The 14,743-nt window shown below is 39.1% G+C and overlaps 1 protein-coding gene across 2 annotated transcripts in view; it reads right to left on the bottom strand.

Moving 5' to 3' along the window:
- Positions 1–14,743, bottom strand: part of CTNNA2 (catenin alpha 2) — a 609,640-nt gene that overhangs the window by 487,924 nt on the left and 106,973 nt on the right. For both annotated transcript variants that reach the window (XM_053458129.1, XM_053458130.1), the window contains exons 5-6: positions 4,167–4,286; positions 3,389–3,655 (exon numbers count right to left, since the gene is read on the bottom strand). In XM_053458129.1, coding sequence (XP_053314104.1) covers positions 3,389–3,655; positions 4,167–4,286 — 387 coding nt within the window. The remainder of the gene's footprint in view (positions 1–3,388; positions 3,656–4,166; positions 4,287–14,743) is intronic.

The following is a 14,743-nucleotide window of genomic DNA, read 5'->3' as shown; positions in this document are numbered from 1 at the left end:
GCCGCTCCCAGACTTCAGCAGAGGGCGCGGCCTCCCTCTGCTTTCTCTGCTAGCTTCCGCTTCCTCTACGCAGTACAGAAGACCCTCCCACAGGTAAGTAGCAGGGCTCGAGGTGCGGCCCGCGTAAGATTGGTTGCCCTAGCTGCCGATCTTACGCGGGCCGCACCCTTTCTCTCCTCCGTATTAAAATAATAATAAAAAAAAAAAGACGGGATTTAAAGTCGCATTGCGACTTTATTCCAAATTCGGCAGGGGGGCAACAGGGGGGGCAAGGATTAACCTAGGGGGGGCAATTGCCCCCCCTTGCCCCCCTGTAGCGACGCCACTGTGCATAAACCATATGCCTATTCCATTCATGTTTTAATTCCCTCAATGTATTACCACCCGCCACTTCTGCTGGGAGGCAGTTCTACTTATCTACCACCCTCTCAGTCAATCCAATTGTCAGCTGTGCTTTTTTATGTTACAAGGTCGACAAACTCAATTAAGTGCCAGATATCTGAAAAACACAACTTGACTTTCACATAGATGCGAAACGTTATGCGGAATCTCTAGACTTTTGAAGGATTTCTTGAAAATCCAGAATTCTCCGGCCGCTGACGGAAACGGACCCTTTCGGTAAATTATCTGAACCACAACAAGCAGTTTCTATATTTAATGAGCTACGTATTCACGGGATAAACGCATATTAAGGGGAAAGCCGCGTATCATTTAGCGAAAAGGTTTCCACGAAAAAATAAATGAACAAAACGGATAACCTTTAAAGAGCTAATATTATGCCGCGGAGAGGTCCGGTAATTGAGCTTCTTGTGCCGGGAGATGGATTCTGACCGCACAAAGCTTGGTAAACGCGTGACGTTAATTGGCCTGGCAGAGGCGACCTGCATTAGGAGCGTTCTTTGAAAGAATGGGATCTTCATAGGTTTTCTTCGAAATTATTATACATATTACGTTACACCCCCTGACGGTAATTGTTACTCTTTTCTGATAAACAGGGCCTCTGGATGTGCCCGGTTACGAGGTGTACCCAACGGGATATATTACGAAGTAAGAAATGTGCCGTTTCGCGTAAGAAGATCAGCGGATTACGTACATGGAGGATCACCAGCGTCTACTTTCATTCTGTGTGAATAGGAAATAGAATTTGTGCTCTTAGATGCTGTTTAGTTATATATATTTTTTATAGGATTTGCCTCTTTCCACTTTCTCCACTTCAGTAGCTATCATTTTTACTCAACACATTTCAAAGAAGTTTAAAGAGGATGTGGTTATATATATATATACACACACAGTATAAAACTGATGTAATGTGAGTGTTTACTGGGTATGAAGGTATCACACGGTTCTACACAGGTGAGGACCCCTTGTGCAAGTCACATACGGATCCATGCTCACAAACACACACACACTTACGCATCCATGCTCACACACACAAAAGTACACATTCCATGTTCACACACACTAACACAATTACATATTCATGCTCACACACAGTAACACAATCACACACACTTATGCAGCCATGCTCACACACACACACTTATGCATCCATGCTCACACACACGAACACAATTACACATTCATGCTCACACACACTAACACAATCATACACACTTACGCAGCCATGCTTACAAACACACTCTTAAACATCCATGCTTACACACACACTTTCGCATCCATGCTTACACACACACTTACGCATCCATGCTCACACACATGCTTACGCATCCATGCTCACACTAACGCATCCATGCTCACACACACTTACACATGTACTCTCACTTTAACATACATATATACTCCCTTTCTTACCCTCTCCTTCCCCAGGCTGGTCCAACCTGGATCGGCAGCCCTAGTTCTACAGCCCTAAATGCTACAATAATGCATATAGGAGCAGCAGAAAATAGGATTATAAATAGATAGGTTCAAATAAAATAATTTTTCTTGTATATCGTTAACTGTCAAAAGGTGACAACATCATATGTAATGTCTTGGTAAAGGCCACAGTGCATTAGGCACACAAGCGCTCACCATTATTACCATAATGCCTTGTAAATTGCTTCTAATCCTGATAATTCATCAGCAATGCCTCACCTAACATATCATTGTTACATTACAACAGATAAAACAGAAGAATCTCGTCTACGCAAATACGCACGTAATGTCAAAACGCGTTCCGCAAGCTTGTGCATTAAACATAATGTACATCGCGCTATGAGAAATCACTGCCATTCTGAAAGCAATTGGTGCAGAAATATTTATTTATTTGTTATATACAATTGCTGCCACTTGGGTGGATGTGTACCTATTGCGTGATCTGCACAAATCTGAATAGCGTCATATACGAAATGGCCACTAGGTGGAGACAGACTACATATAAGCAGTATATCAGGGTTACGGTGAATGCTGGTTTACTTCTAGCATTTCTTTAGTTGAATAGTTATGTTATAGTCATAATAGTTATGTACTAGTTTTTCAACATGATGTTAAAAATGTACAGTATCTTATATAAATTTGTAAAAATTATCATTTTTATTTGGGTGATTTTCCCTTATTGACCGTTATACCCATAACTGGGAACTCTCCTTGTTTTGCCTGGAGACTCCGGTTAAACACTCGAAACCTCCGGGTCGTAGGAGCAGGGTCCTGACTCCCCACTCCCTGCCAACTCCCCCCTTAAATGGGAGTGCGCCTCCCGATGTCAACAGGAACGGCCACCGCCGTCAGTGGGTAGTACATGGCGCGTTCTGCAAGAATAGGCTCCGGGTAGGCAAAACCCAAAAGTTCCCAGGTTATAACACAAAGACAATTGGGATGGAGAAGGATAATAGGCTGCAGATGTATATGCAATGTATTGTATATATGCAGCATATATATGCAATGATTGGGCAAGGTCTGCGTCGCGCAGAGCAATGATTGGGCAAGGTCTGCTTTGCGTTGCATGACTTGGCAGCACTGAGAGAGTTAATTCCTATAAAGAGAAAAGCAGGCGCTAACAAAAATAACGCTTTGGAACAAGTCAGTACCAAATCCCACACAGCACCTGAAACGGCGTCTGGAGGGGTACGGCTCGCGAGTCTATTTCTGGAAATTTATGCAAAACAGAGACAAGTCATTTAAACCTCAATCGCCTGAAAGAAAACGAAGATTTCCAGTAAAATGACACAGCTCAAGTGTCTTGACCCAGAGTGGATAAAAGACTTTAAAAAAATCATTTTCTATTTCTTTTTATACATAAAGTAAATTAAAAAAAAACATAAAAAAATATAATAAATATTTTTTTGAAAAAAAAAATAAATAAAAGATGGTCTCAAGGATTTGAGCTTTTGGAAAGGTGCAGCGAGGGGTTAAGGCCAGCAGCGCATGGCTTCTTATCTATGATACTCACGTCAAACTCATTGAGTGCGGCGGCCAGCTCCCCTATGCCCGTGTGACCCTGCTTCTCGTCAGTGGGGGAGGTGGCCTGGGCAGCATTGGAGATGCCGGCAATGGCCTCTTGCACTTGCTTGAACACATAATCCCTGTTGGCCCGGGTGGCCGCCACGTCTGGATGGCGCAGATAGGCCTGGGACGCGGTGTACAGCATGGTGGCGTTCTTCTTCAGAGCTCCTCGAGCAGCCGCCATCTCATCCCTGCAGTGAGGGTCCTTCAGCTCCTGCGCAACACAAACCAAAACCATCAGCGCTGTAAATAACCGACTTTATTAACGCTTAAATTATTTTTATTCTTTTCTTCTATTTATTTTTTAAACATAGGAACGGCCCTTTAATCTAATTAAGCTCGTTTGAGCCGGGCCCTCCTCACCTGTTGTCTCTGTTAGTCAATTTGTTATGTCACATACAACTTGTTGTGTCCTGTCCACCCATTGTACAGCGCTACGGAATTTGATGGCGCTGTATAAAACAATAATAATATACAGTACTAAGCAGTTAATAAACTATTTATCTGGGGGCTAAGGCCATTACTCATGCAGCATTTTGGGTTCACTCGGGTTGTCTTTGTCTAATATGAAAATTAGTTGGATGATCTGAAACACTTAAGTGTGACAAAGACGCAAAAATGGAAGTCATCAGGAAGGGGTTAATACAGCGTTGGCCGTTAAAGGTCTACCTGGGGTCCACCAGGGTCTAGAACGCAGAAGAACGAGAACCATGCGCAGAGTTTACCTGCTGCCGTCTTGCCGCAACATAGTTTAATTTGACCATCTCTTTCCCAAATTCTTTGAATCGATACGCCAGATCCTGCTCATTCGTGGCACATTTCACGGTTTCCAGAGCGTCTTCTACCTGCGGAAAAAAAGAAGAAAAAAAAACCACGTTTTAGAGCAAAACAAAACAAAAAAAATCAGTAGAATTACAGATAATGTGCAATTTGTGGCAGGTTTGTTATTTCAGCAACTAATTAGCTGATCTAACGAAATCTATACAAAAAGGTGAAATTTGTACCCACAAAAACCTTATTGTGGGATCAGCGGCCTCACATGGTGGTAAAAATAAAAGCCCAATCTCTGCTACCTGCTGTCCTCCCCCAATTAAAATGATGTTAAAATAAATAAAATAAAAAAAAACATATACTTCTTAATACATTTTTTATATTTATGCAGCAAGAAAATGCACTAGAATTTAGTACAACCAGTTCAACGATGACGAGGGCGATCACAGGGGCAGAAAGACTGCGTACCTGCGGGCAGGTATATTCTCAACCTTTTTTTGCATGATTATGGAATGAATCACGTCTTATGTGTGCCTCGATTGCATTATATCGGGTTCTGTTCCCTGCGTGTGCAATCTACACGTATGAACAAACATTTCTATTGGATACAATTTACACCAATGGGGTTGGGGGCTTTTATAAAAAAAATGCTTGAAAATAATAGAGGATATTTTCCATTTTTCCCCCTAATTTATATCAATATATGACGTGATGCACTGTGTTTCCATGCATAGCTTAACTTGTACTGAATTAAAAAAAATATATATATATAGAAATTGTTGGGTATTTATATGCTTGTCACCCAAATCTAACTATAGCAAAACCACAAACATTTACCCAAAGTCCCAAGATGAAAAAAGTCCCGCCCTTTGGTACTCAAAGGGTTAAGCTGCCTGGGCCAATTGTAATTCCCGGTCCGGCCCTGATCCCCGACTGGCCCTTTAAACCCAGATCCCATTAAATACAACAGAGAGTACTTCGTTCATGAGCTAAACCTCCGAAGACTCTTGGAAGATCCTTTAGAGTTAAGTTTTCTATTTCATTCGAGGAGCGCACTCAGCGTGACCCACGGCGAGGCTGTTAACGTAGACAATAAAAGATTTCTGCCCAGGCCTGCTCCGACCTTTCTCTGCTGCCCTGCGATCTGTTTTGTTAAAGCGTTACGTTGCGTATTCCTTTCGGCCGCTCTTTTTATTTTGCAAAATCATCTTTACGCTTATAGGGACAATTGAGCCATATATATTAACCCATTAATACCTATCGTAGTGACTCGCTAACGGTCTCTGCCGAAGGGCTGTAATAAAGCTCCTTATTCCTATTCTGAATTAAGCCTCCTGCATGACATCTATGATACGTCTCGCGGTTCACTACCTGAACGGAATGGAAGCTCATCTCGGCTACCAGGCAGCCCATTCATTGGATTATCATCTATTACAGCAGAAGTGTAACCATCAGAAAGCAAGGTGCGCTGTAATAACATAGTAACACACATCGGATAAAGACACAAGTCCATCGAGTTCAACTTCGCTGTTGATCCACAAGAAAGCGGAAAAAAAAACCCCATTGAAGTGAATTGTGCCCCAAAAAGTTGGTTTTTTTCGAGGGATCAGCAGGTTATTCTTATGTCGTAGTTAACCTGTATATCCTTGTATTTTAATGCTAAAAATCACCCAGTCCACATTGAATTTGATCGCACACTTTTTTTTTTACCGGAACATTTGATAAAATGCTCTGCATCGTTTGTTATCACCAGATCGAGACGGGTGAGATGCGCTCTCCACTAATGGTGACATGAAGAAGACTTTTAGGAGCTTCTAAATCCTGCTCCCCTTTACTGAACTCCTTGTTCTCATATTCAACGTCTCAGTAAAAATTAAAACAACTTCTTTATCTGATTTGTCGCCTAAAGAACCAATATACCCCCCCCCAAAAAAAAAACTTTCACATGGCAAGAGAAGCCTGGTTATGGTGGCTATGGTCAGAGGCATGGCTCCAGCGTGGCAGTACAAAGATTTTCTATGTGACTTTGTGTCCTATTGATAGCTTTGTCATGTTTAGAAGAAGAAGAATGCACCTTATTTATATTATTTTACATTTCTAGATACTTTTCTCTTGGTTCTATACTCATTATTATGACTTTTATGGCTATAGAACCCTGTGATCCCCTCATACCCAGCAAACACTCTGAGCTCCTAGAAAAGAAGGACCTCTGATGAGGTCATCAGGGATTTGGGGTCCCAACACTTGAGAGGCATGATATTTTTGAAACGGTGTGCTGGTTTAGTTTGAAAACAGCCGAAAGGCTACACGTTGATTACAGATGGATCACAAATGTATCTCATAGCAAGTAACAGATGGCTCCAACTGGATGGACCAAATAGTGTCCTTTTCACAACACAAGCGGTAATCAAACTAGTCCATAAGACTGATTTATACAGAATTTACATACAGCACATATACTATGAATGTGGATGTGTATAACCCTTAACAATGTACATCAGAATGCAAACTGTATTTCTTAGCAGTGGCTGGATGGATGGAGGCGATAGAACAGGGTCAGATTACAGAAGCCGGAGCAGTCTACTGTTCAGCCACTAGATGGCAGCAGCGTACCCCTCATATTCTGGTTTCTTATCTACAACAGCCGCTCGGACCATAAATCCAGGTGCACAATAAATGTGTTTTAATGGTTTTAAATAAACAGAATACACTGCGCTTCCTTTACTTATATCCAAACATGCATATTTTATGAACATAACAGACCTTTTATCTCTATGATTTCTGCTGCTACGGAATAAGTCAAGGACACGCAAACTCTGAATTTTTATTGTATTAAAATATTTATATTAAGATACATTCGTGTTTGCAGAAAAAAATCACATTTTATTGTCACCTGGAACAAATGGACGGCTCCGTATTTCTACTATGGAGCGTACCGGGAGGAAAGGAGACTGAATACTAAAAGATGGTATTGAAGAATTTCGACCAATGGCAGTGGATCCTTACTGGATTCTTTCCGGGATCATTTTATGGGGTCCTATGAAGTTCCATTTTGTAAATATGTTAGACATGGCTGGGCCACTCTGAGTTAATTGGATATATATATTATATAGCACTTCTCTTACTAAATATTGCCGAAACTAAAGCAGCCGTCACACTCAATTACTGTTTACCATCTTCCTTATGGACAGTGCATTAGCGAGTGTAGTCAGTGGCGTAAATATATTCAGTGCTGCCCTAGGCCTAACCCACCACCAGCTGCCCCCTTTGATCTGCCTTCCTTACTGCTGAGCTCAGGGATATGACATCATATAACATCATATCCCGGTGCTCCGCCTTTTAAAGACGCATGGCGCTGGATGGAATTGAATGATGGAGGCTTGGCTGACTCAGCGCAGTCCTCCATGGTGTTGGTGGGTCGGTTGAAGAGACCAGTGATCTTCCTTTTAGCGCCAGAACAGCGGTGCTACGGGGAGCGTGGCCGAGGCCAGAATACACCAGCCACTGTAGGAGCCCCAAAAAGTATACTTTAGGGTAGTTCCTCTCTTCTTATAAAACACATCACTCACAGTCGTTTCAGATTTCCTACTTGGGTGAACAACTAGGTTTGCTATAAGTGAACACCGATTATGTGTCTGTGAATTTTCTATGTATGCTATATTCTTGGTATGCCTTATATATATATATTATTTGAGATTTTGATATTGCGTCTTTCTAAATCAATTATCTGTCTGGAAAGCTATGCACTAAGCATGGATCCGGCTATATTTATTCAACATTAACAAGTTAAACAACATTTACATCAAGTACGTGGGCATAATTACAAAGTATATATATATATATATATATTTATTTTTTTTAATTTAGTTTTTTTAATTTTTTTATTTTTTTTTTTTACATAAATGCCTTCTTTGCCACCGTATATATGAACTATACTATATTATCAAAATGAAAAGAAAAGAAAAAAACAAACAAACCGTATTCTGTAACAATCTATGTTATTATAAGTTCCCAGTGATGACAATTTTGGCCGAATCTTAAAATATAAAAAAAAGAAAAAAAATTAACCGATTTAAAAGCTTTTTATCCTTTGATCTTGTTCTTTCCCTTTTTTCACATAATGAATCCAATTCTCTGTTGCAGTAAGGTAAATGAGTGATTAAAAAAGTCCAGTTTCATGTTGAAATAAAGAAGTTTTCCCAACGTAAGCCAAAAATCCATTAATTATACGGAAACTATTGTACAGCCGCCATCCTTCTAAGACACCTGCGCTCAATGGAGTTCGCACAGGTGGTAGACGGCGAAGAAATAATTGATTATCCCTTGTAAAAAAAAAGAAATGGCTTCTCTCGATAGTAAACGTCTAATTCCGCGGAGCAGGAATAAATTCTTTATTTGGTATTTTATGTTCCGAACCGCTCTGAAAATTAATCTGTTGCATTGTAAAATATTAACGAGCCTGGGAAAAATATTTATAATCATCTAAACCTAAATCAGAGGAAATATTGGAACGAAACGCAAGAGCAGAATTAATTAATGTCTGCTTTCCACTGCTGAGAGTTCTCTAGGCAACAAGAGAGATACAACAACTATTTCATATTTATCACCGTTTAAGGACAATAATAGATCACTTTTTTTAACCAAGTTAAAACTTAAAGGGCCAGTAAAGCTTCATACTAAAATGTCTCAGCCGTTTGAGGGTATTTTAGGGGAATTTCTGATATATTTCAGAATAAAACAGAAAATATATAACTTTTTAAAATTTACATTTTTTTAAAAAAAATCTTAAATGTGCATGATTTTGAAAAATGAATTTTGAAAATTTGTATAATTTTTTTTTGTAGATTTCACAATTATTTTTCACCTCTGATGATGGTTGTGGTTGCGAGAAATAAATTGTCTCATTATAACGCTAATACTAATTTTTTTTTTTTTTTTTTGAGAATATGGAGAAGACGTGCATATTATATGGATCCTGTAACCAAAATGATTTCCTTTCCATTTAAACACAGCGAGAGAATTTAATGTAAATCAATATAAATCATATAAAATACCTTAAAATAAACGCTCTGTTAAAACTAGGCCAACAGATATTATTCATATTTGTTATACTTTGATGTGCTTAAATTTAAATTGAGTGTTAAATTAGGATCTCTACGGGGCCGGAGCCATACTGTGTTTAATTTAGTCCTGCCGAGGAGATTAATGTAAGAAACATTTCGGAATGAAGGAAGTTTTTGTGTGCTTCGCATAGTGGAGGATTTCTTAAATCAACAAAAACACAGCGCAGAATGTTTTGTTTCATTCATTCACAATGGTTCTCTGCTGCCAGAGCTATCATTACTGTGCGGATGAACTAAGCAGCTCTTAAAGAGCCGGAGGGGACGCTGCCATGAGGTTTTCTTCGGTGTTAGCGAGTGCATGAAGAAAGAAGCCATATTTCCCACACAGCCAGCCTGTCCATTGTACCGCTCTACATATAGTGTTATAAACCATTGCTCATTGACATTAAACCACTGACTTCATAAGGGTAGCCTCCCTGTAGGATAAGGGGCATCCAGGTGCAATATTTCTTCAGCGTCCCCCCAGTTACCAACACACTAACACATAAACACACATACACACACATTCTCTTTTCCTCTCTCAGGCACCACTAACCCTAGACTCACCCGAACAAAGTAATGGCGTACACTGATGCTCACACACCCACAACACCAAACACTAACACACTCATTTATGCTAACCATATCCCGACACACACACATACTCGTGCTAACACCATTCACACACTAATGCCGTACACGGACACTCCTTTTCCTTATCAATTTGTATAAAATCCCGGGGCATCAAGTACAAAAAAATGAGTATTTGTTGGTAATTGTGTGAACTTTTAAGTTTAGAGAAAGCAAACAAAGTCAGTCTAATTCCAGTGTATATATTTATTTAAGCCGCACTACAGCCATACATATCAATACCCAGCAGTAGTTGATTAGCTGCGGTTCACTGGGAACAGTAAGAATAATTACAAGTTGTTTGCGTCTTGCAGTTTTGATTGCATTACCAAATAAATAGCGGGAAGGAAAAAAGCCCTTTTGGAGGCTGCCAAGTAATTCCTGGCAGGGTCAATGAAGGCAAAGTACGTTCTAAATGGCACCATTAACAGTTTTTCAAAATCAGATGCAGTAAATTGAATCCCCTTAATAAACTCACAAATGAACTTAATTTGACACTAAACGACTTCTCTCAATTTGGCAGAGCGGCGGAAACGGGAATATTTTCCATGGTTGATTTTATTTCTGGGTTGGAAATTGGTGGGGGGGGGCTTTTTTCAAGAACGCTTTAAAAAAAGTTAGTGATCCCCTTTTTAGGGTAACTTTGTCAATGAACATAAAAACCGAAACCAATCATTTCATCTAATCTTTCCTTAACACAACCAGTCAAAGTTTCATATTTTTCTCATCATTGTCATCATTCCTTTAATGACATCAACAACCCTGGGTTTAATGCTACTTTAAATGTAATATACATACTGTGTGTGTATGTATATATAATTTATCACCATACTGTTTTTCTTTATTTTTTTTTTTTTATTTTTTTTTTTAAACGTACAATTGTCCATTTTAAAAATGTAAAACTAACCGATCATCATTTTCCTGGTTTCCTAGCGTTTAACTGTTCTCGTCTTAAGAAGAGAGACGTATTTCCGTTGCAAGCTATCAAACTCATCCATTACTGATCTGTTATAGAATTATTCTTGTTGCGTTGCTAATTGGTGCTGCTAATTAGGATCTGAAATGTAAAACTAAACTCCTCAAACAAAATGGCAACAAGAACCTTTTTTTTTTTTCCCCCTTTTCTTCTGAATGAGGCCGAGTGTTCTGTTTTTGGGGCGCTTTTTGTTTATTTATTTTTAACACCTTCCGTGTGGAAATATCGTTTTGTTTTTTTTTAAGGCAGATATGTTGCTTAAATGACAATCCAATGAACTGCTTTTCCAATGTGCACTCGGGTTTCCTATTCCTGCTATTGCCAACCACAAATACAGCATATATATATATATATATATAAACAAAGGGGTTTTACTACCCTATACATTTTTTTATGTGGTCATAGTTTGATGGCATGGACATTTTCTTTATCAGTATATAACCTTAATTTACAATGCTTTAGTTAATCAATAGGGTTCTTTCTATATTTACATGGCTGTTTTCTGGTCTCCTAAAACATTCTGATAAAGAGTTATATTCTTCAGCGTGGATGTGATGAAACTATATATTTTGGAAACATACTCTATTCCTATGAATTCCCAAACTGGACTATTGTTTTTAATAGGAATAGGAAAGAAGGAAGAAGAGAAAAGATGGCTAGACGGAAGGAATTGAAGAGGATGGATAGATGGATGGCAGGCAGAAGAGGAAGAAGGGGAAAGATGGAAGGAAGGAAATGAAAAAATGAAAAGTAGAGGAAATGAAGAAGAAGAAGGATGATGGAAGGCAGAAAATGAAGAGGAAAGGAGGAGGAAGGATGTAAAGGAAGAGAAAAGAGGAAGTAAGGAAGGATGGATGAATAGATCAAAAGATGGAAGCAAGGAATTGACGAGGATGGCAAGATGGAAGGAATTGACGAGGAGGAAGAGGAAGAAGAGGAGATGAAGAAGAGGATGGATGGATGGAAGGAAGGAAGAAAATTAAGATGAAATAAGGTGGAAAGAAGGAAAGGAAAAAGGAAGGATGGATGAAACAATCAAAGTACAGAAGGAAGGAATTGAAGAAGAGTATGGATAGATGGATGGAAGGAATTGAGGAGGAAGAAGAGGAAATGAACAGGAAGAAAAATAAATGAGGAAGGATGGAAGGAAGGAAGAAAATGAGGAATGAAGGAAAGGAAGAAAAAAAAGGGTGGCTGAAAGGATCAAAGAATGGAAGGAAGGCATTGAAGTGAATGGATAGATAGATGGAAGGAATTGAAGAGTAAAGAAGGAAGGAAAAATGTGAAGGATAGAAAGAAGGATGAAATGTAGGAAGAAAGGAAGGAAATGTAGATAAGGATGGATGAATGGATGAAAGGAATCGGAGGAGAGGAAAGAAGAAAGAAGAGGAAGAAGATGAAGGAAGGAAAGAAGGAAGAGGAGTAAGGAAGGAAGTAAAGGAAGATGAGGAATGATGGGTGGATGGTTGAATTTAAGGAAAGGTAGAAAAGGAAGGATGGAACCAAGGATGAAAGGAAGGATGAAAGGATCATGCTAGCAACATCAGTCAGAATGTTTATGAGAAGCATTCTATGACCATTATTCACTCACACAGATATTTAGAAATAGGTCTACTTATTCTTCTGTCAGCAAGGAATCATTTTACTGATAACACTGATCAAAGCGACATCATCCTTTTTATCCCACATAATTGTGCTCTTAAAAAATAAGCCAACAAGCAATATCTTTGATATACGAATAGTTTGAGTTTAAGTGTAGTAGTGCATACATGGAGGGTTTACAAGCCATTTGTGGGCATTGATCACCCGTAGTTTTTACCTTATGGGCGGGATGGGACTTGAAAACGACTACTTCTTCGTCTCCTCTCATGGAAGTGGGCCTGAGCTTTGTAACGGATATACCCGGTATAAAGTTATATGCAGGGGTCTAGCATTGGATGGCGCAAAGTCCTAATCTTTCCTTGCCACCTGCCCTGGTTTTTATGGCGGAATAGGCAAAAGGTTACCGAGTTTTAAGGTGTTTTTTTTTGGAACGGGTACTAATGGGGTACAGGTTACATTGGACAGAGTCTTGGGGTATTTAATAACATTCATATAGACAATGTGTCGGTGACTGGCATCATAGTCCTAATTCCAGTTTACGACAGGGACCTCCTCAACATAATTCACTGCTACAGAAAAAATAAATCATTAATATATTATATGTAATAAAATATTGTTATTATTATTAGTAGTTCCACCATTATTATTGTTCTTAAAACCAATAATAATGACAATAATAATATCTTGCATTTAATAAATGCTGGAGCCGATTCATAATCCACCTCTGGCTATATTAAGCTGAATCTATGTATGTTTAGATGTGCTCAGGTCACACAAACGCACGGAAATATTTGTTTCCAAACGCAACAATTACGTTCCATAAAAGAAAACGCGCGGCTCAGCGGTTGATACACTTTGTGGAATTTAGCTGTTTGCAAAAGGTTGGTAATTTAATGTAATTATTATAATTGTATAACTGCATCTCAAATACATATTCCCGGTAGAACTGTACAGCTGTTAACTTTCTTTGATGTAAAGGAATAAAACATATCTGTTTTTCTCGGTGGAAGGATTTTACTTGCTGTTACCCTGTTTCTCCACTAGGGGGCACCAACATTCAACCAGCTCCGAAACAGCAAAGGTGATAATAAATGTTAGTCTGCATGAATATAGACAGATATAAATATCCATAAAAATATATAAATATATACATCAAAAGTGCGAGAGAAGCTAACTTCTAAGAAAATTTGCAAAATAGCATTGCGTGTAAACAAGAAAACGTAACAATGTTCGGTGTATTTTTAAGGTAAGGAAATGGTTCTTTTTAAAAGGGAGCGATCTTGTAAAAATTCAGTTTATTTCAGGGTAAAGAAAGCAGATGGGTTATCTGGAAGAGCGCAGTACAGAATTAGTACCGATGTAGGCCCGCTGGCTTGCCTATGGTCAGGGGTAGGTGGGATCATTTTTTAAACATGGGGGGCCTAAGAAAATTTAACACAAATGGCCCTAAAAATGTTTTGGGTTTTTTTGTTGTTTTTTATGGTGGGTGCCTGGGTAATAAAAAAGGCTTTTCTGGAGGCAGAGATGCCTTTTAACCCCCTATATGCCACTCTGTCTCCAGAAATGCCTTAAACCCCCTTTATGCCACTCTGCCTCCAGAGATGCCTTTTAACCCCCTATATGCCACTCTGCCTCAAGAAATGCCCTTTCACCCGCTATATTCCACTCTGCCTCCAGAAATACCTTATACCCCCTATATGTCACTCTGTCCCATGATAAGTCATTTCGGGAGGCAGAGTGGCATAAAGGGGGTTAAAGGGCATTTCTGGAGGTAGAGTGGCATAAAGAGGGGGTATAGAGCATTGCTGGAGGCAGAGTGGCATATAGGGGGTTAAAAGGCATCTCTGGAGGCAGAGTGGCATATGGGGGGGTTAAAGGCATATCAGGGAGGCAGAGTAGCATATAGGGGGGTATAAGGGAAATAAATCCCAATCATAGCTTTTATTAAATATGAAAAAATAGTTTACATGAATTAATATTTACTGGTAAAACTTTTTTTTTTTATAGGGTCGTCTTATATTCAGGCTCTTTTTTTCCCTAAATTAATATTCAGATTTGGGGGGGGGTCGTCTTATAATCGAGCTAATTCGGTACATAAAATGTTCTGTATATTTTATTATTTTGGCCTTACTAATGGCGTTGGTTGCGATATCTAATGCAGATATACAAATAATGCAGAAATACACAATAAATGAAACTTTATTTTACTGCTTTGGAACGT

Source organism: Spea bombifrons, chromosome 1 (genome assembly GCF_027358695.1).
Source record: "Spea bombifrons isolate aSpeBom1 chromosome 1, aSpeBom1.2.pri, whole genome shotgun sequence".
NCBI classification, from domain to species: domain Eukaryota; kingdom Metazoa; phylum Chordata; class Amphibia; order Anura; family Pelobatidae; genus Spea; species Spea bombifrons.
The sequence above is the reverse complement of the archived record's forward strand: the minus strand, read 5'-3'. Positions and strand labels throughout refer to the sequence as shown.